The sequence below is a fragment of the Symphodus melops genome (genome assembly GCF_947650265.1).
Source record: "Symphodus melops genome assembly, chromosome: 10".
In the NCBI taxonomy this organism is placed as follows: Eukaryota; Metazoa; Chordata; class Actinopteri; order Labriformes; family Labridae; genus Symphodus; species Symphodus melops.
Window position 1 is genome coordinate 1354966 of NC_136700.1, and position 22405 is coordinate 1377370.

The 22405-nt window shown below is 45.8% G+C and overlaps 2 protein-coding genes across 4 annotated transcripts; one reads left to right on the forward strand and one right to left on the reverse strand.

The window, feature by feature from the left end:
• The first annotated feature begins 3594 nt into the window (after nt 1–3594).
• On the forward strand, nt 3595–7693 carry LOC306830708 (mRNA decay activator protein ZFP36L1). The gene is made up of 2 exons (XM_079354330.1): nt 3595–4149; nt 4614–7693. The coding sequence occupies exons 1-2, from the start codon at nt 4096–4098 to the stop codon at nt 5856–5858; spliced, it is 1299 nt and encodes a 432-aa protein (XP_079210456.1). The 5' UTR covers nt 3595–4095; the 3' UTR covers nt 5859–7693.
• A 4660-nt stretch (nt 7694–12353) lies between these two features.
• LOC306830511 (heterogeneous nuclear ribonucleoprotein L-like) lies at nt 12354–21133 on the reverse strand. Of its 3 annotated transcripts, none has more exons than XM_079354066.1 (14): nt 20963–21133; nt 19470–19585; nt 19124–19361; nt 18610–18695; nt 18170–18266; nt 17952–18024; nt 14946–14978; nt 14393–14464; nt 13991–14238; nt 13779–13900; nt 13463–13664; nt 13328–13385; nt 13021–13245; nt 12354–12937 (listed from the first exon to the last, which is right to left on the reverse strand). In XM_079354066.1, the coding sequence occupies exons 1-14, from the start codon at nt 21038–21040 to the stop codon at nt 12879–12881; spliced, it is 1707 nt and encodes a 568-aa protein (XP_079210192.1). In that variant the 5' UTR covers nt 21041–21133; the 3' UTR covers nt 12354–12878. The 3 variants fall into 3 exon arrangements, with proteins under 3 accessions (XP_079210192.1, XP_079210193.1, XP_079210194.1); XM_079354067.1 differs by having other exon boundaries at nt 13135–13245; nt 20963–21130; XM_079354068.1 differs by lacking the exon at nt 14946–14978 and having other exon boundaries at nt 13135–13245; nt 20963–21131.
• Nucleotides 21134–22405: the final 1272 nt, after the last annotated feature.

Below are 22405 nucleotides of genomic sequence, written 5' to 3' on the forward strand. Positions count from 1 at the left end.
ATACTTCCATACTTTTCCATTCTGTGTTTTACAACAAACTGAATCTCCATCATTTTAACGTTTGACTGAAGATCTGTAAAATAAATAAAATAAAAGTTTACAGTGGAAACACAAAGCACAGTGAGCGCTGCTCAAACACTGGATCATGACTGATAACACTGAACGTGTGATGCAGGAATTTGCTTGCAAAGTTTTTGGTCATTGACTAAAAAAGGAATGAAGCTGATATTCAGAGCAGCGGTAACGTATTCGTGTGCAGAGACCTCATATAGTGGACGACCTGGGTTTGAGCTCCGTCCCCACTCTCTCCATGATCTCTGACCAAAATAGACTTTTTCAAAAAAGAGAGAAAGACATGATTGGGCACCGAGGACTTCTCTTCTGTTTGATTTGTACCCGTGTGTTTACATCCTGGCTCTGAGACAGCCCTCGTCTCCCCGTGTAAAAGTGGACAGATGTCTGCTGTTTGTTTAAGGATGTCTCATTATGACACATCACAACATTGGAGCTGTGCTGGTCTGATTGTCTTCACTTCGTCGTGCTCGCACTCTGCTCTGTGTTGGCGAGTTAAAGCGGCTCCTCCCTCGTCTCCACCCAAACCACCGCCGCCGCCACCAACCGACACAGAAAGTGAAAGAAACACCAGGATGGGACTTTCAGGTTTTATTTGACATGGTAACATTACTCCCAACAATCTGATTAAAAACCTTCTGTCGTGAAGAGTGGGTCATGTGTCATATTTAAATCTTTCTGTTGTCACGCTCCAGACCGTGAGTCTGAGATTAATGACCATCAATGGTTCCAAATCGACCTTTTAGAAAGGAGGGTGAGGCGTTAACTCCCTCACACTCTGATGATTTATAGAGCTTTCACTGAACCGTTCCTTTTCTCAAACTTTCAGGTGAGTTTCAATCCAACCTGTGAGATCTTCACAGGCGGCGAGCACCTCCTGACGGGAGAACAAAAGAGCACAGGAAGACTTTTATACCTGCAGCAGGAGCTGAACACAGATAGATGTACTTTAAGCACGCTGTGTGAGGACGTGACGTGACGAGACGAGACGTGACGGGACGTGACGAGACGTGACGTGACGGGACGGGACGGGACGTGACGTGACGGGACGGGACGGGACGGGACCATCCACGCCTGTTCTGTCTCTTCTGCTGGAGCGATGAATCTCCGGTCTGCACAACAAACGTACCTTTCCAGGAACCAATCAAGAAACCGTGAATTGATTTGACACACCAAAACAAACAAACAAAAACTCAGTGATGACACACACACACACACACACACACATCCCAGCTTCATCATTGTTTAACATCAGAGAGAGAGTAAAAGAGTGAATCACTGGATTGACACAAAAACCTTGCAGAGTTGGTGAAGAAATGAAAGAGCGACATAAACAACCGTCATTGTGTTACTAAACCAACCGACCACAGGGAGGAAACCACAGTGGATTACAGTTATTCACACACACACACACACACACACACACACACACTCTAACGTATCCATGAGGCTTTACGATAAGACACGTCTGCTGTGTGTTTTACAGTACATGAACTGTCACTCAGTGTTCACAGCATCGAATCGAAGGTCTGCGTGTCCGCACACTTCCTCTGAGGCGACACGAGGCGAGTGTGACATCACTGATGTGTTTTCTTAGAGTTATGTTTGAGTGGCTTTTTGTTCCCAAACAAACACGTTCCTATCATTTCCCCTCTGTATCAGCACTTCAGTCCTGTCCCCAGTAAACATGCTAGTGTTTACACTTCCTGCAGCGTCCATACACAGACACAGAGCAAGAACCCAAACAAACAGAGCAGCACTGTTGTTTGGGTTGCTCTCTCTCTCTCTCTCTCTCTCTGTGTAAACGGTGTCGGACGTACAACACACAGCAGCAGGTTCAAACAAACAGCGGGCGGCAGGTTTCAGCCAGAGTCTGATCACCGTCACTCTAAAGCTGCTTTTACAAACACGCGTGTGAAAACTTCCAGACACGTGTTAGGGACAACATATCTGAGACGTTGGAGTGAAGTGAATGTTTTCCTTTGCTTTGTGAAATCAGACGGATCCACTGAACAGTGAGAAGCTGCTTCGTCACACGCACAAAGAGCAAGAAGAGAGGGGGGTGGGGGGGGGGGGTCCTGACTGTTTTCAAGGCAAACAAGATATGAACTTGTTGACCCGACTTATTAAAGTTCAGCTTCAGAGACGTGTCTTTCACTGTCAGCATTAACAGTTCATCTGAAAAAATTAAGGTTTGAAAATAATGCATTACATATTTCTGTTTTTTTTCTTCAATAAAATCCAAAGTAAAGCGTTTGTCGTCTTCACTCAGTACTTGACAGAGACACATGAACGTCCTTCTTGGTGACTTGTTTATTCAACGTTTTCAGTCTGGAACGTTTTCAGTTCTCGGACGGTGTGAAACAAACAGCCCGCTCCGATCGACGCACACTCGTGTGAATTAGCATTTCAACACGCCAACGACGGCTGAAGGAGTGGTCAGATCAACACTGACCCACATGTCAGGGCTTGGTCTTATCGCTCCTTGAATGTGTATTCATGGCTACATGAAATCCAACGAGATAACACAACAACTTGAATTCATCCAGCAGTCGGAGCAGTCCCGTCCAGCTCTGTAAATAAAACCTGTAAAGTCATGTGACAGTAAAGACAGCAGGCTGTAACAGATAGCAGCTCTGTTACTGCCTTGCATTATGTTTACTCTAACCTGTGACATCACTCGGCCTGCAGGGCTTCTAAAAACTCAAAACTAGGCGGGGCACACCTGGTCTGACACTTCACACTCCTTTTTCACCTGAGGCCTTTTCAGCTCGAGTTTAAACTCAAAAGAGGAGGGAGGGGGGGGTCAAGTTATAGGGAGGGGGCTATTTGTTCCTCTGGACTAAATTCACAGTTTTCACTCTATAATATTGAACTTTTATGCTTCCTGTTCTGTTGGGTTGCAAAGGGGACATATCCGACCCTTAGTTTACCGAGTCCACTTCTTCTTCTTCTTGGTTGAGCTGAATTAGCAGCAGGCTACACCGTGCTGGGCTGACTTACACATCGCTGACGCAGCTTTCTAAACGAGCGCACGGTTGGCTGTGGAAACGCAAGCGAGATCAGGGTTTATCAAACTGTGCTGAACAGAACCAAACCGCTCGGTGGAAATGGGACGTAGAGAGTCCTTCATTTATTAGACACGCACACACACACACACACACTTTGACTTCTGCTTTTAAAAAATGTATGTGGCTTCCCTTTTCCTCCAAACAAACAAGCTGGAGCTTCTACACATGCATGCAGACAGATATCACAGCAGTTAGAGGGTGAACACCTGGTTTAAACCCTGGAGGTGATGCTGCACCGTGCTGGAGGACTCAAACCCACAAAGAGTCCTCCTGTCTTTTTTGTCCTCCAAACAGAGAGACTAACTTTCTTAGTATCCAGAACACTAAAAGAAATCCCCTGGTGCAACAGGACCTGAACACGGCACAGATGTGAGAGGGCTGGTTTCATGGGAACACACACACTCTAACAGCACTGATGGTGCTGAATGTGTTTGCGACACTTGTCATCGTCTCCTCGGCTGTATCGATCACGCCGAGCGAGAAGACGCCCAGTTAAGAGAAGAAGAATGCATCTTTAAGGATTCAGTAATGAATGGGTGGAAGAGTAGCTCCATTCAGATCCCCTCCTCTCCTTTCTGTGCCCACCCTGCCCCCCAGCACACCATTACAATGCAGGACCCCTTCCCCCAACACACACATTAACACACACACACACACACACTCTCTCTGCCCTGCCCCCTGAGGAACACAGGCAGGGGGGGGGGGGGGTTATGGGTGGGTTTCCCCAACTATTTAAGCAGATTCCAACAGATGGTCGGGGAACTTTCCTCTCAGGGTCTCGTTGCTCTTTCTCCCAACTCCCCGTCTCCCTCACAGCGGACCTGACTACTCCTCCACTTCACTTCGCTTCTCCTCTCTGTGGATCCAGAACCCCGTTTAGCTGTCCTCCTCCTCCTGCTCTGTTGGATCGTACGTCCAGCTCCTTCTCTCGGCGAGGACGGTGGAGCTCATCATGCCATCCGACTTCCTATCACCTTTCCTGGAACTGGATGAGGAATTCTGCAAGGTGAGGAAACAAGCAAACAACAACTTTTGAAACTTCACATCGCATGCAAAACTCCACTGACTGATTTAAAATGAAAACTTAGAGGTTTAGAGGACAACAAAAGAGAAAATAAGACTTTTCATATCTTTGCCTGTTGGGATTTTTTTAGCTTTAAAATATGTTTTGTCTGGAAAAAAAATTGATTAAAAAAAAACTTAAAACCTTGGCAGGAAGTTTGTTTCAAAAAGATGAATTGAACTGTGAAATGTTTTACTCTCTTTGTGTGTTTCCTGGATTTAAAGACACTAATAGTTGTGAACAATCCTAAGCTGTGACTGCTGAGTAAAGTGTAATATTTAAATGCTGAAATGAACCATGGCCTCCATGACCTCGTGGATCTGGATCTCCACACTGCCAGCCTCGCTCCAGCACTCCAGGAATGCAGAGAGCTCACTCCTATTCTCCTCTCTCCTTTTGTGTGACAGAATTTCCGCGGCCTGGAGGCGACAGATGGCTCTCCTTCCGTCTCGGAGCAGCAACGGCAGCAGCACAGTCTCAGAGTGCTCGGCTTCCAGCGGCGTCATTCTCTCTGCCCTGTGACCCTCCCTAACTCAAAGTTCAACAGCAGCGGCGGCAGTGGCGGCGGCAGCGGCTCTGAGGTGAGCGACCCGGCCTGCTGGGGGCTCAACATGTCCCCTGCCTCGCAGTGGAGCAGAGAGAGCCAGCTTCCCCGCTGCTCGCTCAGCCACATCCCCTTCAGAGTGGACCGCTCGGTCAGCATGATCGAGGGGAACGTCGGCGGCGTCGCAGCGAGAGAGGACAAAATGTCTAACGGATCCCCGACGCTGCTGCTCCCTCCGCCCGGGCTCTGCCTCAGCAACAACTCTCTCTCCTCTGCTGCTTCGCCCTCTTCCCTTCGACCCTCGGCGACCCCGGCTCCTCACATCTCCACCCGCTACAAGACTGAACTTTGCCGCACCTTCGAGGAAAGCGGTACCTGCAAGTATGGCGCCAAGTGCCAGTTCGCCCACGGTATGGACGAGATGAGAGGTCTTAGCAGGCACCCCAAGTACAAGACGGAGCCCTGCCGCACTTTCCACACCATAGGCTTCTGCCCATATGGCGCCCGCTGCCACTTCATCCACAACGCCGATGAGATCCAGAATGGCGGCGCGGCGGCGACTCATCAGAAACAGAAGCTGAGGCCTCCTGTTCTGCGTCACAGCCTCAGCTTCGCGGGCTTCTCCTCCTTGCCGCAGACTTTCCAACCCGTGGAGGATCTGCAGCATTCATCCCTGCTCTTCAGCAGAGCCGCCTCCGTGTCTCCTCCCCCGTCCTCCACAGAAAGCCCAGAGCTCCTCTCCCCCCTCTTTCTGGAGTCGGGGGCGCTGAAGCATTGCCAGTATCCCTTCTCTGGCATCACAGACCTGGCAGGAGACAACAGTGACTCAGCGCTGCGCTTCTACGCCGTGTCTGATTCAGTCAGCACCAGGTGTCCCGCCTCCACTTTCACCTCCAAAACCCCCAACCTCCCTTTCCAACTCCCCCAGCAGCGAGCGGTCCTGAACGCACCTCCTGGCCTGCAGCGCTGCTCCTCAGCTGACTCCCTCTCCGAGGAAGGCTACACCTCCTCCTGCTCCCTCAGCTCTTCCTCCAGCGGCACAGAATCACCCAGCTTCGAGGGCCGCCGCCTGCCCATCTTTAGCCGCCTGTCTGTGTCAGACGAGTAGGGACAGTTTTACCGGAGTGCTGAATTCAACCAGGGATAGACTTTCTAATTGTTTCACTCCACGTGACTACTGATTTGCATGTTACGCTGCATGTAATCCTCCTGGAAACAGTCGATGGACAGCAGAAACATTTGAAGAATCACAGAGAGTTTGAACGTTAGGTTTTCGGTCCCTTCCTGAATGCAGCCGTGTAAACATACCGAACTTTGTGCATATTGCATTTCTCATCCAAGCAGTTGTAGCGCTGCTCAGTGTTTGTCCAGTTTTAGCTGACTCCTCCCTTTTTTCTTTTTTGTTTAAAATAAGATTGTTTTTATATGCCATTGTTACTGCTGTATACTGTTGTATACCCGTTTGTAGAGACTACTTGGAGGATGCTTCACTGGGGCTCGGCTCTCGTGCTCTTCCTGCTCAGTGGGAAGTTCTGTGTGAGAACTTCCTGAATCCTGATGGAAGCCGGACTTGAAGTGCTGTATGATCCAGTCTATTGATCTCCACACAAACTGTTTGAGTGACCTGCAGCACTTCAGTCATCGACGACTCTATGACTGTATCGCTCCGCCTCTTGTCCATGAGTAAGAGGCTTAAAATAACTGTATGCTGTCACTGATTGATTTTTTTGATCTTTGGTCGATTGATTGTATTTGTCTGCCTTTTTTTTTTTTTTTTTTTACTGCCTGGCAACGACTCAGCTGACCTGCCTTAGCAACAAAAAGAAGAATAGCACAAATGTAGGCGACATACTGACGCTCTCTAGTTACCAAAGTTGATGTTAGACTTCCCCTAACCTCCTAGAAACCTTTCTGCTAACACCTAGCCTAGCCTTTAGCCATGCCAGGTAAACCAGTGTTACATTATGTTGGTATAGCTTAACACTTTACTTGACTTATTTATTGCATCTTTTTTTTGTTAAATATGATTATGTCTGAGTTTGCTTTGTGGTTGTGTTTATGCATTTTTTTTTAATATAATACCAGATCATCTATGCTTTACGTAACATCTGCGATTTGCTCTGTAGCTTTAAAAGAAGGGCGAGTGGAGAGGAGAGACGAGGAGGGAGGAAAACTTTTTTTTTTGGCATTCTATATTTAAGTTGCCTTATTGGCTGAAAGGCCTGGCAGAAATCAGGACTCGCCGCACGCTCAACGCCACGAGGAGTGAGCGTGCGGCGAGCCCACTCTCCTCTTCATTCGGCCTCTCACTGTAATGACTTCCACACAGGGGTTGAACAAGGTGTGTGTACTGAACACTCGCTCCACCATGAATTCAAACGAGATGAGTTTTAATGTAAGAAAAGAATGTTAATGTTTACATCTTTGATCCAGCGTGCGCTCTCTTCTGGAAACATGGTGACCGTTTTTGTTAAATAGTTGATTTTTTTTTTTCCAATCAGAGTTGCCCTGATGTTTGTAGGCCACACTCTGTTGCACGCTAGCCAGCTAGCTTACTCTCTGAGCGGCAGGAGAAATCAAAGTGGGCTCATAAGAAGTCCGGCGAGGTGGACTCCGCCGGCCCTGACGAGTCCACACAAACTGTTGTTTTAGCGTCTCGTTAGCTTGACTCGACAGCGAGCCGTTTTTGATACTTTTGTTAAATTAAAGTCTTATTTATTTTGTTTTTCTCAAAGTGAAACCTATATTGTGTTTTTTTGTTTGACATAATTTAAGTGCATTTATTGTTTACATTCCAGGGGTTATCTTGATATCCGAGCTCTTTATCTTAATATATTTGTCCATCATGATTTGAAATAAAAGTCTCTGAACATTGAAACCTCCGATGGCTCGACTCTCTTTAAGATACGTAATCAGTCGTAGATCAGAAGATTTAGGTGAAGTGAGAAATACATTGAAATGATTCATCGCTGCACAAAAGGTTGTCAAAATGTCTTCAAATGATCAAATATCAGATCGATAGTAAAGAACAAAAACTGACCTTGTATTGTGTCATTAACCTGAAGCTGCTCAGTCCTGCAAACACTGAACTACTGACATCACTGACAGTCTTTCACGCTTCTCAGAAAGACGTACAAGTTGTCTCAAAGTGTCTTACACAAAGACAGAGCAGCGTTTATGAGTCCAGACTGGATCATCGTGGGTTAAATGTGCAGATCTCACAACATGCCCCACGTCCTGCAAATGTCGGTAAATAAAAGCAAGAGATGTGCGCACGTTGGATGACCATGAGTTCTACTGCCGTGTGTGTCGATATGTTTTGTCGTATTGAAGTTTCACACTCTGTTCATGCTCATGACTTCACCTGTTCTCACTTCTACAACATAAAAAAAATAAGACTCGATTTCTTTCACACCCATAATCATCTCGCTCTCCTGCCTGTGTTCAGGATGAAGCAGCAGCCTGGTCACATCCTCCCCCCCTCTCATTGTGTCTCAGGAAGTGATCTGAAATCTGACCCTGGCTGGTTTCAAAATCAGTCCTGAGTTTCACTGAGGAGACAAACCAACACGTCTGCGTACACATTTGATAATCCACGTTTCTCTGTTTACGTCAACTTCTCACATGAAAGCATGAAGGGATTGGTGGTCAGTTTTTAGGGTCTAAGGAAAGGTCTCATGTTGAGCTGAGTGTTCCCACGAGCATCACTCTCAAACTCTGCTTGTTGGCTCTTTACGATCATCTGTCTCATCCACTCACAAAAGAAAGAAAGATTAACTCTTTCTCTTCCTCGCCCTCCCCTCTGCATGTGTGTTTATGTGTTTATGTGTGTGTGTGTTGTGTGGGAAGGGGAGTGAGTTTTGTTGCGACTCGTCTGAACGGACCAATTTAAAGTGAGTGACACTGAGGAGAATGTTTGGGCAACAGATGCTCGAACAAAGACTTCCCCGCAAACAATGGGCCACAGAGATACTTGTGACTGATTTCCATCTATTCACACAAAGTGGAGCAGAAGTTGACGTCCTCCCCTCTGTGTGTGTGTGTGTGTGTGTGTGTGTGTGTGTGTGCGCGTGTGTGTGTGTTGTAGCAGCTCTAAGAATAGATCATCTAAATTCACATTGTTTTGGACCTCATAAGTAAAGTAACCAGCAGTGATCCTGCAGACAAAGCGCTACATCTTTTCTCTTTTCTCACAAACAATCTCATCCTGACGTCTGTTTAACCCTTTAACTCTCTCTCTCTCTTTTTCTCTGTGAATCTGATCAACTAAAGGCATTCAACACAAGCATACACAATTTATCAGTCTTGTTTGTGAGAAATCAAAATTTAGATTTAACAGGTACTTAAATAAAATACAATGTGATAAAAAAAGAGCTCATTATTAATTTAAGTATGGAGCATTAAAAGTGCAATCTATTGGTGAATGTGCTGAAATATCTTCACTTCTTTGTGTTCTCATAAAAGACTAAAAAAGTTGAGTCAAAGGAAGAAAGACAGTGTGTGTGTGTGTGTGTGTGTGTGTGTGTGTGTGTGTGTGTGTGTGTGTGTTGGCATTCAGCTGCATGCAGGCTGAGGATTTCCCTCTAGTGAATGAATAACAGTAGAGTGAAGCAGACCCACACAACCCCCATGGCTACTTACCATTACCATTCAATACCCGGGGTTGTGTGTCAGTGTGTGCGCATGGATGTGTGTTTGTGTGTAAGACCTTAAAAAGGCCAAGGGCCATCCCCGTGCAGCCCCCCTCGACCCCTCCCTCCCCTCCTGCTCATGCAGGCCCTTTGTGCGCCCTGTTTTCCCTTTTCAGGCTAACATCTGTATGCTAATGCTGCTCAATGGGAATGGACTGGAATCATCCTGGGAGAGAGGGTGAGGGGCGGCTTCCCTGCGTGTGTGTGTGTGTGTGTGTGTGTGTGTGTGTGTGTGTGTGTGTGTGTGTGTGTGTGTGTGTGTGTGTGTGTGGAGAGTTGAATGAGGTGTGAGTTGGGAGAATTCAGCAGCAGTAAAGGATTTGTGCCAGGCTTAAAGAGAGAGAGAGAAGAGCGAGCAAGAATCATTGATTAAGGTGGGGTGGGGGGTTTGAATGCTGAAGTTTAAAGGTTGGTACGATTTGCTGCACGTATGTGTGTGTGTGTGTGTGTGTGTGTGTGTGTGTGTGTGTGTGGAGAGCTCCCTCTGAAGATCGGATGACCTATGAAACTCCTGAGAAAAGAATGAGAGGAGCTGCAGCTCACAGTGGGAGACTGAGGCTGTCGGCAGGAGGACGTCTCAGGAGGCAGGACGTGACGTAAAAAGAATGATGCAGAAAGGGAGACCGACCCCCCCCCCCTCCCCCGACCCCCCCACAGTGACAGTTGTTGCCGCCATATTAATGCCACGTGTAGTTCATAGATGATCACAGTTTATCTTTAAGTCTTTGTGTTGGAGCTTGGCGTGGTGTTCTGCTCAGCTGTGCTTCAGGAAGTTTGTCTGCATGAACAGAAACATGAACGTCTGTCGTGTGGTTCTGTTGGACGCTGAAGTTGGAAATATGCAGAAAGGAATCCTGTATCTTCTGCTGCCACTGATTATCACTCAAGTGTCAACCAGAAAAAATCATTTCTCAGAGGAAGCATTCTGCAACACAAAACACACCAAACCTAAAAGACTCATCGGGAGAGGTTCTTCGTAGATTCCCAGATTAGAGGGGTCCTGATTGTCCAGCAGAGTCTGTGTGAATCAAAGAGGACAGTGGATCCATGCATGACACAAAGCTCCTGAAGGACTGTTAGTGAAAAGGTTGATCTCCACTTTTCCCTGCTTGTTGTTTAATGTGATGTCAAGTGTTCAAAATGACAAATGTTCATTAAACATGAAGCTCAGGAGTTTTCAGTCCACTCATCACAACAGAAGAAGGTGTTCAAAGTGTCGTTGGCCGACGGTCGGCTGAGAGGTGATGAAGTGACGTGACGCCATCTAGTGGACACTTTCATGAAACACGCTTAAATTCTCTGCCTCTGGTTTTAAATGTGTCCTCTCTCAACGTGCTGCATGTTTCCATCCTACAGTGAGTCTCACATGCTTTCACTTCCTCACAGGTTGTATTATCAGTGGATTCATCAGGGAGAACACATGAAGCCATTGAACTAAAGTGACTGAGGCTCATTTGATCACATCGAGACAGCCGGTAGATTTATCAGCACCAGGGTTTAGAAACCAGTCGGGTCCAAACTGGTTTCTCTTCATTCAAGGACAAGAACAATTATTGTCCAAATAATAACTCCAAATGCGTCTCAAGCTTTCGTCACTGCTGAGCTTCATTAGACTTTTTAATAACACCAATTCTCCTGTGACTTAATGTAGCAAAGTCAAACAATCGAAACACATGGAGAGAGAAATGAAACAGAACAGACTGACCTGTATGAAGTCCCATTCAGAGTCAGTGTCTTCAGTAGCATGGAGACATGTTGACTGCAGGAGACGATAACATCTGTCTTCTTCTCTGTCAAACCTTTGAACCAAATCAATCAGACATGTTAGTTCAGATACAACAGTCAAAGTGGTCTAACTACCCTTTGACAAGGATGATGAGCTTTTATAAAAGTCCAACAGCAATCTGGCAAAACATAGTTAAACTTTAAATAGTGTATTTGTACACATTCTCCTGTTCCACTAGTTATTAATGCAGACATGTTAGAGGAAGAGTTATGTATACATACATTTTTTACACGACCCCACGCGGGGCCCGTCTGCCTCCCACTCCCAACGCTGGAGAGCAGGAGGGATGATGCGAGGCGGAATAATATCTTAATAAAGTATACACACGTTGTCCTGTGCTGCTATTGTGACACTAAAACAGATGTGTAAGAGGGACGCTTGTTTGATACATTTAAAAAATATATATATACATGTTTTTGTGCAAAAAATTAAATATTCATATTTCTATGCATACAAATTTTTTTGCGCGGGCTCTCCTGACTTCCACTTTAGAGGAACATTTTGGGGAAAAAAACCCCTATGCATAGAGTCATTTTATTTTACCTGTTTCAGTTCAGTTTAGATATTATGCCCAGTTGGAAAAGTGTGTATTCACTTGTGTTTGTGAACACTTTTCCAACTGGGCATCTAAACTGTTGAACTGAAACAGGTCAAATAAAATGCAAGTCTAAACTTACCTTTGGAATGGTTTTCAAAATACAGAATAAACAGCAGATTGAAAGAATGTTTTAGACTGTATTTGTAGTAATATTTTAAACTTTTTAACAAAGACTTAAATACACTTTAATTGTGGGTTTTAACTATGCAAAAATTGATTTTAAATTTAAAAATACATCTTCAAAGATATTGTTTTCTTACCAGTGCAACAATTCTTTAAAAATATTTAATTTAGAATTACATGAAGATTTTTAATGCAACCAAAATAATCAGATACCAGCTTAAACTTTTGTTTGAAAGTTACTTAAATAATTGCCACAAAATCACTGACGCATTTATATTAAATACATTTTATCAGATAAATTAAATTAAATGCCCCCCCCCCCCCCCCACCCCCAAGACTAAGGTCTGACCAGAGTTCAGTTAGACCGAACGACAACACATCTGGAAAACAACAACAAAGCCGAGGTGAAATTCATTTCTTTATTTTCTTAGAACAAAACGATCCAACTGCGTATCAGACACGAAGACAAAGAACTTAAAATGAAGCAATTAAAAAAATAACACAACAGCAAAAATAATAATGAGAGCCATTAAAAGTTCCAAAAAGACAAATCTTTTATAAACCACGACGTGCGCGGCCACTGAACCACCCGAGCATAAAATCCACTCTTTCAAACTGGCTCTCACGTCTGGTTACTGTAGAAGCATAATAATAGTAAAGAAATAAAATCTGAATGTTGGAGACACACAGGTACTCGCACTTTAAAGCACACCTGGGGCATAAATATCCAAACGAGTCCAATGACTGGTCGGCTTTGTTTTAGTTTGTGGAGAACTCAAAACACAAAAGGAGATACATTTGATATATTTTGAGGCGTGTTTGAAATTAATCTCCCCCGGGTGTGTTGCAAGCAGTCGTTGTCTAAGTACACGAGAACTTGGGAATGACGGACCGATCTTCTTCGTCTTCCTGGCTTGAGGGTTGGCGAGCTCAGTTGGCGTGCTGAACGGTGGAGAAGCACAGTTTGAGGGTGTAGGGGTACGGGCCGGCTGCAAAGACAGAGGAGACTCAAGGTTAGACCGTTTATAAAGTACGCATACCAACTGTGTATTTTCACATGACTCATATTTACATCTAGGCACAGCTTTTTTCACTGTTTCAGAGGTCACAAGGTTGACTTCCTCCTCAGCTATCGTTGGGGTTTCCTGCACTTCAGATGCAGTACATTCCTGGCTGGTATACATACATGCGTTTTTCATCTGGTAGTGGTTCATCAAGGCCAGGGCCTCCATGGCATCATTGATGGACTCCCACTCCAGCAGGCCTGACGCACTGCGGTCACTGGGCGCAGCACCACCTGAGGATCAGACGGGCCTTTAGTAACAGCAGCCATGTTTGATGCTAACTTTGCACAGAGAGGCAGATTTAAAGCAGCTTACTCTTTCCTGTGAACATCTTGACATTGACGGGATTCTTGACTCCAATCTCTTCACAGATCTGGAATAAAACAAGAATTAGAGACGACATGCACAAGCAGTCATTAAGGGGAAACAACATTTCCTCCTCACGCAGACCTGAGAGAAAATCTCTGGAGTGACGTCTGGCTGGGCGTTGAAGAAGTGCAGCACGTTGCTGGGGTGCTGGATGCGGTTTTTGGCGGCCTGCTCCGGTGACGTGAAGCGGTTGTTCCTGGAGCCGTGGAAGTCCTTGAAGCTGCTGGTTCCATCTTCCAGCTCGTAGCACTGCCCGGGCACGATGGCCTGCTGCTTGGACACGCTGCAGGGAGGGAGGAGAGAAACTTCAGGAGGCTGCAGCTTCGACTTTTCGACCAATCAGAATGCTTTTAAACTCGCAGCATAGCAGCCATTTTTCTGCCCTGGTTCTACTCACCACACGTTCATTCTCTGTCCGAAGAGAAAGTTGTTGTTCAGGTTGTTGATGGCGCGGTCCACCGCATAACAGTCGCCCATTTCCACCATGGCGGCCCCGGGCTTCGTCTTCATGAACTTCACCTACAGTGAGAGGACAGGAGTGAACAGATCTGGAGGCAGGACGCGCCGCTGTTTGCAGATCTGAAAACGGTGTGATGATCGGATACTGACCCGCTCGACGTTTCCATAGAGACAAAAGATGTTGAAGACACGGTCGGCGTTCATCTTCGCCGGGTCCAGTCCGTACAGCATGACCACCGGGGACTCGGCGTGGCCGCCGTACTCGCCAGGAGGAGGAGGGGGAGGCCCGTAGCCCGGCCCGTAACTTCTACCCCCTCGCCCTCTCATTGGTGGCCCCATGCGGCGACCCTCGTAGGGCGGGGAGCCGTAGCTCTCGTCGTAGCCATGGTAACCGCCTCCTGAAGACCAAGGGGCAGAAAACAGCAGGGAAACGAATGAAGCAAACGTTTGGTCTGTACGTGATCACGCGTTGGTCGTCTCAACGAACACGCCCCACGACGCGGACGAGCCGTTTACACGTCAAGCACGCGTGAAGAAGAAGACGCCACTCACCGTACTCTGGAGGATGGTCGCCGAGCAGAGCGGGCTGTCTCTGGCGCTTGTTCGGGTTGGCGTTCACGTCGTCTAGGAGAGCAAAAGAAGAAGACGACAAAGGAGGAAGGTAAAAAAAAGAAAAAAAGAGAGCGTGAGTGTGACAACAAGGCAGACTGACAGTCACATGACGATGGGATGGCTGAGCTTTGAGCAGTGTTATGGTTTAAACTGGCTTTTTAAATTAAAGTCAATCAATTAGAGCTGGTGGCAGTCGCATGCATTTCAACATAGAGATTCATCCTCCCTGTATGAAACACACCAGTTTAGTCAGGATTTCAATTAGTGCAGGGACATCGCCACAGAGCAGATAGACTGACAGGTCATTTTATCTACACACATCCTGGTTAGCCTTTAGCATAAAGGGGGGGGGGGGGGAGGGGGATGGAAAACATGGGGTGGGTTCTGATGATCTAAAAGGTGAACAGAGTAATGCTATCAAAGAATTCACTCGGGGTTAAGCATCACAGAAGTCTAGATTTTTTAAAAGTAAAGTCAGTACGCTCACACACACCTGAATTGCTCCCATTGCCATCTGCATCACCATCTGTACAGGTACACAATAATCATACACAATCAGAATGGAAGCCAGGTTAATCAGAAAGGTACATTCAGCTCTCCCTCGGCATGTGTGGAATAACCTCCGCTACACGTCAGGAAGTATTTCAGGACTAAGTGAAAGACACGAGGACGGCCCGGGGACTCGTGCACAAGTCCTAAAGACATGAGGCAGCGTCTCCAGCAGCGTTTGTGGCTTCAGGATTAAAATAAACGGATTTCTTTGAGATTATAAACCGGGTTGGAAAAGAGTCACAAACACTTACATGATTAAAATGTAAAAAAATAAAATAAATGTCATGCCTCGTCTTCAAATCAAAAAACAGCTGCACTCCTAAGAGAAACTAACCACACACATCCAGGGAACCACATGGAGGAGGTTCCTGAAGGCTGAGGGAGCAGAACATGAGGAGCAAACACACAGTCAGTTTTTAGTGACGTTAGAAAGGCAGGTTCAGACTGAACCACGACCACCACCCTCCAACCAGAAAGAAAAAAAAAAGATAGAAACATAAAATGGGGTAGTCAGTCTTGTGTTGTTGGATGTTGGGCTTGTTGAAGGTTATGTGGTGCTGTGCAGTGATGTTCCTTGAGGAGGGTCTCGATTTACTTACTGCAAGCTTACAAACAGTAGGAGGAAGATATTTGCTGCAGCAGTCCCACCACTCTCCACTCATTTCATTGCATACTCTTTATCGGTTTCCTCTTTTGGGGGGGGGAGGGGTTACAACTCTCCACGTCAGGGTCGATTTCTGGGTTTATCAAGTTGGTTGGCTTGGCAGCTGTTTCCGTCCGTTTTGAAAAAGTCCGCTTAACACCCACTGGTAGACCTTGAGGCTGCCAGAGCACATTTCAGTTGGGAAGCTGGCTCCTCTTAGCCGTATATTGCCAAACCTGCATCACATGGAAGGCGTTACACAGGTTCTAGAGACTCTGAAATACTGAGAAAACTACACTCATAAAAAAAAAAAAAAAAAAAGGGATAGCTTTACAGGGATGCATGGAGGAAGAAGAAAATCAGGAGGAGGAGGAGAAGATGAGATGAGGAGAGAGAGCGAGAGAGAAAAGCTGATTCCATGTGGGGAGGAAACAGAGGGATAAAAAAAACCAAGACGTGGGCCTGAGTGTGCTGCTTGAAAGTGTTGTCAGCAGTGTCTCGTCTTCATCAGTTGTCTTGTGTCGACTCCAAAGTGATTGGCTACTGCTCGATTCTGCGGTGTAACTCGTCTATTGGATCAGTCGGGACGGGCGTCAGCAAGTGTGGCCGAGTGTGCCGCTTGTTTTTGTTTTTGCACGAGGAGCATTGCAGCCCTTTAACGGTGCAGGGAGGGGCCACGGCGGGTTAAAAAGAGGTGTGACCTGGGTGTGCGTCGTCTCGTGTACTGTTTTTGGGTGGATGCTGTGTCTTCTTGGGTATCAGTCTCCATTTGGTGTCGGCAGTGGTTGTTGGTTGGAGATGCACGCTTTGCTCTACCGCAATGTGTCTCAAAAGGGTTAAAGGAAGAAGGTGGGAGGGACCAAGTGTAGCTCAGTGCCCCATTCTCCCCACCCTCTAGAAGTGTGCGTTGTCTCCGTGGCTCTCGTGCTTGGACGGCGTGCGCTGTATTATCAGTCCTACATCTTCATGTGGAGATGTGGAGTGGGTGTCTTGTAGTTTGTCCCCTCTGTTTGTCGGGGGACATTTGGCCCTCTGTATGAAAGTGGTTGTGTCCTCTCTGAAGAAGTGGATAGTTGAGATGGTGGTTGCTGAGTGGAGGTGTTGTCAGCATGTTGTTATCTGCCTTCCCCTCCTAGTTTAACCTTTGAATGTTTTTTTTTTTTTTGGGGGGGGGGGGGGACTCTGCAGAGATCACCCATTTATAAAGGAGAAGATGAGAATTAAAGTGCAGATCAACTTTGTACTGATGCTGGTCTGTGCCCACTTCACACATCACTCTGAAGATGAGAGTCAGATGTGTGTGCACCAATCGGTCTTTGACAAACTCAGATCAATGTGGCAGCGCTGAGTGAGACTACAGCAGGCTGAGCGTCTGAAATGCTTTAGGATCGGGAGAGACCAGGATCAGTTGCATGGCAAGGAGTTTGTTTTTTTCACATCTTACTGTCTTTAAAGTTCATCATGTACAGAAATACAAGTGGAAGCTAAATCGCTCAGTTCAGAAAAACTCTCTACGGTGTGGTCGGGAAGGCGGGAACAGCAGTCGACGCGACAGGTCAAGGATCACGATTAGGTGCACAGAGATGGTCGAGGTCGCGTGCAGCAGTCACAGGTTATAAACGCCACACCCGCCTCCTATTGGCCGGAGGTGAATTCTCTGGACTACATCCTGCTGCGCTCTCACATCAGGGTGTGAAAGACCCGTAGAATCTGAAAGCTCTCTCACATTTTTGAGGATTTCATTACTGCAGGAATTTGCCGTTTCGTTCAGTTAATAAATCAGTCGAGTTGTTTGAGCTCAACACGTAGCCGAGCGGCTAATTCATCACGATGCTGCAGGTTCGAGGCAGCACGTCGTCTCTTCACACCTCCATGTAAACTAGAACGACGACATGCCACGATGGACAAAGAATGCGAGCCTCGAGGTGTAAACAGACTCTTCCACCGTGACAAATCGTTGATCCTACGAACACGTCACCTCGTCGGTCTGCTCGTGTGTTCCAGCCCTTCCTACCACACGCAGCTTTTCCACCGTTGGCTTGTCACAAACTACTTTTAGCTGATTATTGTTTACATCATGTCAGAGGAAAGCCTTCGGTCATAATGCCACACGACCTGTTTCAGGAAAGTTCCTTCAAGGCTTTCTTCTGTGGCATTTTGAAAGAAGGGTGTCGTCTCCTTTGTTCAGATAAACCGCGGTGACAGTGAAACAGGCGGCGTGTTTAACAGTCTCAGGATTTAGCAGCTACAAAGCGTGTGTGGCTGCAGCTTTGGGAACGGCTTTGTGTGTGTTTGAGGTTTTACCTGGGCCTCCCAGATTGGGGTTGGTGTAGTCCCAGGTGTCCTGGTCGTTCTTGAACACATTCAGGCGAGTGGGCTGAAGAAACACACGTTATATGAATACATCAAACTGAAACAGGAGGACCTCAAAAACTCAAACGAGGCTTAGCTAACGGTAGGTGGATGACCTGAGTGTACTTAGAGTGTGCAGGTGTTCATTCATCACGTCTCTGTAATCATACCTTGGCATACTCGATCTTCAGCGTGCAGCAGCCAGAGTAGATGTCGGCTCCGTTGAGTGATGCTTTCGCTCGCTGGGCGCTTTGCACGGAGTCAAACGTGACGACAGAATTAAGGAGAACACGGCGCACTGCCTGCTTACTTCAAATAAAAGGAGTGGACTCTACTGTGAGCTCAAGCAGTGTGTGTGTGTGTGTGTGTGTGTGTGTGTGTGTGTTTTTATACAAGATGAAATCCACCTGCGTGATGAGAGACTTTACTGTCGAATCAGTTTGTTTGATTCTGGTTGAAGGAGTTTTAAAAAGCCGACATACCAAACATGTTTCCGTAATCAAACGACATCAATCACTGCTGTGTTCACACTGTAACACAACGCCGCCGTGCATGTGACGGGCACACACGTGTAGCCAGATAACCACGTCCCGCTGACATTAAAGGATATTCAACCATGGCCTGGACGCCGTTCTTCCTGAAGATGACGATTCTCTGAACGGGCCCACAGTTGTTGCAGATGGTGTAGAGAACATCCTGTTAAAAAAAACAAAAGCGTTTAAAAAAGATTTTAGCGGATCAGAGCCACAGGTGCTGACAGGAAGTGACCAGAGGAGCACTTTCTAATTTCATCATCAAGAACTTTGACAGCTGTTTTCTAATCTGCACCTAAACCACTCTAATCCTATTTAAGCATTTTATACTCTATAACGGTGGCAGATTAACAGATTATGAGGAAAGAGCTTCTTGCACTGCGGCTCATTCCTGACAACTGATGTTGCACAAACGCACGACAAACGCAGCGAGCCGTCTACAAAAACAGATTCTTTCAAATCCCCTGACTCTCTTACTGACTCTTCACTCCTAAGCAGCACAGAGTCACTACGAGTCGACGTGAATTAAAAGGTGGTCATATTAAAACGCCATCACACTAGTCAAGGAGAAGTTGAAATAAATGACCTTACCGTGGTTATGGGGTAGATGGGGTTCATGATGGTGAGCAGGAGAACATTGTTGACACTCCTGGAGTCGTCCGAGTCTCCCGGCCTGGAGATCTTCTGGCTCGTGGAGTAGTTGATGAACGCCGGGTGGCCTGCGATGTAAACCTGGTTGTCTGCAGCGTAAGTTACAGCTGTGGATGAGCCGTTCATGTCCTCGTATTCAACCAGGGCCTGGCGCTTCTTGGGCATTACCACAACATAACTAACAAAACAAACAAATGAGGTGGTTAGATGCAAATGCAGTGAATGAAACCAGATGTACAGCGACGACCTCCATCTTGATTTTAAATCATATTTTCAGTTCTTCTACCTGATTGTCCCGAATTCTTGCAAGGCCTCTACGAGGTCCGCCTCGGTAACGCCGTCCACAAGTCCCCTGACGTGCACCACTACAGATGGGAGGGTTTTGTGAGGATCTTCGTATCCCTTTAGAAGACAACATAGAAATGATTAATTAGCACAGCATTACCTCCAAGTAATCTAATCATCGATGTCAGACATCGTCTACAGAACCTGAGGGGCTTAAAATACATCAAAGTCTCTCCTGTGCATTTTACTGCATTTATATTTCATGTTTATGAACTTTCTGATGTGTGAAGCGCTTCTTTAGAGTGGACTCGATCAGATATCTAACCAGGGACATATTGACGGGGATGCAGTAGCTCAGTCTATAGGGACTTGGAGAGTCGTGGACATGTGTGATAGTAAACCAGGATTTTCCTTCACAAATTATTACAAGTAATTTTCTTTTTAAGTACCTTCTTAATGCAATATAATGATAACAAAAAAGGATAAAGTGTGATGAGTATTTTGAGAAAATAATTTAATTAAGACCCATGTGATTCCACTCTGTGGGGGGGGGGGGGGGGGGGGGGGGGGGGTTGGTGCTGGTTAGGTCATTTGCTGGGGTGAAGTTTTTTTTTTTTAAATTAATCATCTGACCCGCAAATGGAAACACGTGCAGATTCAATCAGACTGGCATGCAATTAATCTACAACCCCCCAAAATACCTGCTCCCGTTAGGGGACGGGGGACTTGATCACATTGAAGATGTAGCTGAATGCTAGCACGCTGCTAATGTTACCGGTACTAGAACAAAGCCCGGTGTTACGTTGAGATTGGCTGCCTCGACGAAAAAATGATACCGTAGCGCAAAACGAGTCGGTCTCTCACATCAAACAATGCTACAAAAACAATACATTATAATACTTTACTACTCACTATATGAGCGTTGACAATGTGGCACAGGTGTTGATGATTATTTAATATTTGGGGGGGGGGGCGTATCTTGATATATAATAATCTCACCACCTATAATTCTCCCAGTGCAGAAACACTCTTATTTTTGTTACATTTACACTGTAAGAAAGCACATTTTTACAATATAATACAATTAGTATTAAAGATGATAACGTTCCTTGTTATTTACAGCAATGACCAGCATGGTAGCAGATTTCGAAGGGTAGCATTATTCGACGTAACACCAACTCAAACTAGGCCTGGCCTGAGAAACCGCCCTCAGAGTAGCCCATTCAAACCACACATCACAGTATACGTACAGATTATGTTCCGAGATAGTCGGTTAGTATTTAAAACAGCATTTATTGGTTAAATCTAATTCAAAACATGTTTCCCTCAGTAGCCCTTGATAGATGTAAGCTAATGATTTATTTGTGGCGTCGTGACATTTTTTTCCCTCCGCGCGAAGAATGAATCAAACTCGACCAAAGAACACGACAATCTCGGTTGCCAGGCGACGTTAACGTTTCTCAGGTGCGAATCCTCGACGCCAAATTTACTCACCGTGGCCATCCCGTCGGTTTTTTGTCGTTTCGTTGCCCTGCCGTCGTCGCTGTAGTAACGGCTCGTTGCAGTAGCCATGTTGTCCTGGTTAAAAAGGATGGTGGTAGTGACGCCGAGCCGAGATGGACGGAAAAGTCAAGAGAAACTAGGCTCGTATAGCCACGCCCCGTACCACGGCAACGCGGGCTGTGATGGGCTCGGACAGCTGTCAATCAATTTTGTGATTTGAGTCGTGGCCAATGAGAGGTAAGTATATGTAGTCGGGGTTTATGCTGCGTTCACGTGCGACTCGGGTGGTCCAAATTTCAGAGTTGGGAAGTCGTTCCTTACGAGTTCAGTCTGATTAACTGATTTCATTTCAGAGTCGGAATGTTGCTACAAGATTAAAAGTAGTAGTAAAATAATAAAAAGCGTTGATTCGACAGAAGATCTGTGAAATGTAGCCTAATGTTACGATTAACTTTTGAGCAAAACGTTGATGTTCAATAGATAGATAGATAGATAGATACTTTATTGATCCCGAGGGAAATTCAAGGCATCCAGTAGCAGTATACAGACAGGCAGGACACAAGACATTAGTTACAATACACACCCGCTGTCCCCCCTCCCCTCTGTATACAAATCCCCCAAACAGATTTAGCAGCCCCTATGTGACTAAGAATAAACATAATTATATGTTAAACCTGTGCAGTTAGCATTAGCAGTTAGACTTAAAACTAATATAGCATAATGTGCATAACCTGTGAGGAGAGAAAAACATGTGTTGGTTAAAAGAGACCTGTAAACAGTTAAAGAGCCTTAGAAACAAGGTGCTGACCTTTAGAAACTAGTTCCATGTGCATGTACAGAGGTGTTGGAGGTATTGCCAGAGGTGTGAGTACAGTCGTTAAACAGTCACAATACGTGAATGGATAAAAAATATGTTACAATTAACAAAAAAAAAAAGCCCTATTTCCCCAACTTGTGATAACGAGTCAGACGACAAGTCGGATACCTAATTCTATACAGAGTTGCTGTTACGACTTCAGCAGGTGTTGATGTGCCTTTTACAACTCGGAAACTCGTTCACCTGAACGCACCATGCTAGTGGCAGTGCACGATGACCTTAGGTAGCTTGTTTATACTGTTTAATGACGTTGATGAGCTTAATAGGCTTACACTGCTGAACACGCTTTTTCGTATACATTATCATTACATTTCCTCCACTTATGAACTTACAGTTTGAATGAATATCCCAAATGTTTTGATAACTAGTGAAAAAAAACAAGAATTTCTAGTTTTTAGTTTATCACTTTGTGCTAATTTCTTAGCAAAGCAGTGAAGTAGAGGCGCTTTAACCAACCTAGTTTCGGTAGGGGGTCACTCAGCATAAAGTACAACAACATTCAGAGCATCATTAAATCTTGCGTGGCAGAATCACAGGACTGAGGGCTCAGTCTGTCT

Bases quoted from the DNA above. Each gene is read 5' to 3' on its own strand.
- LOC306830708 (XM_079354330.1), top strand. From the start codon at position 4,096: ATGCCATCCGACTTCCTATCACCTTTCCTGGAACTGGATGAGGAATTC. The intron at 4,150-4,613 runs GTGAGGAAACAA...TTTGTGTGACAG, and splicing joins TGGATGAGGAATTCTGCAAG to AATTTCCGCGGCCTGGAGGC.
- LOC306830511 (XM_079354066.1), bottom strand. From the start codon at position 21,040: ATGGCTACTGCAACGAGCCGTTACTACAGCGACGACGGCAGGGCAACG. The intron at 19,362-19,469 runs GTAGAAGAACTG...TTGTTTTGTTAG, and splicing joins CAAGAATTCGGGACAATCAG to TTATGTTGTGGTAATGCCCA. The intron at 12,938-13,020 runs GTAAATATGAGT...CTGTCTTTGCAG, and splicing joins GAAAAAAGCTGTGCCTAGAT to CCGGCCCGTACCCCTACACC.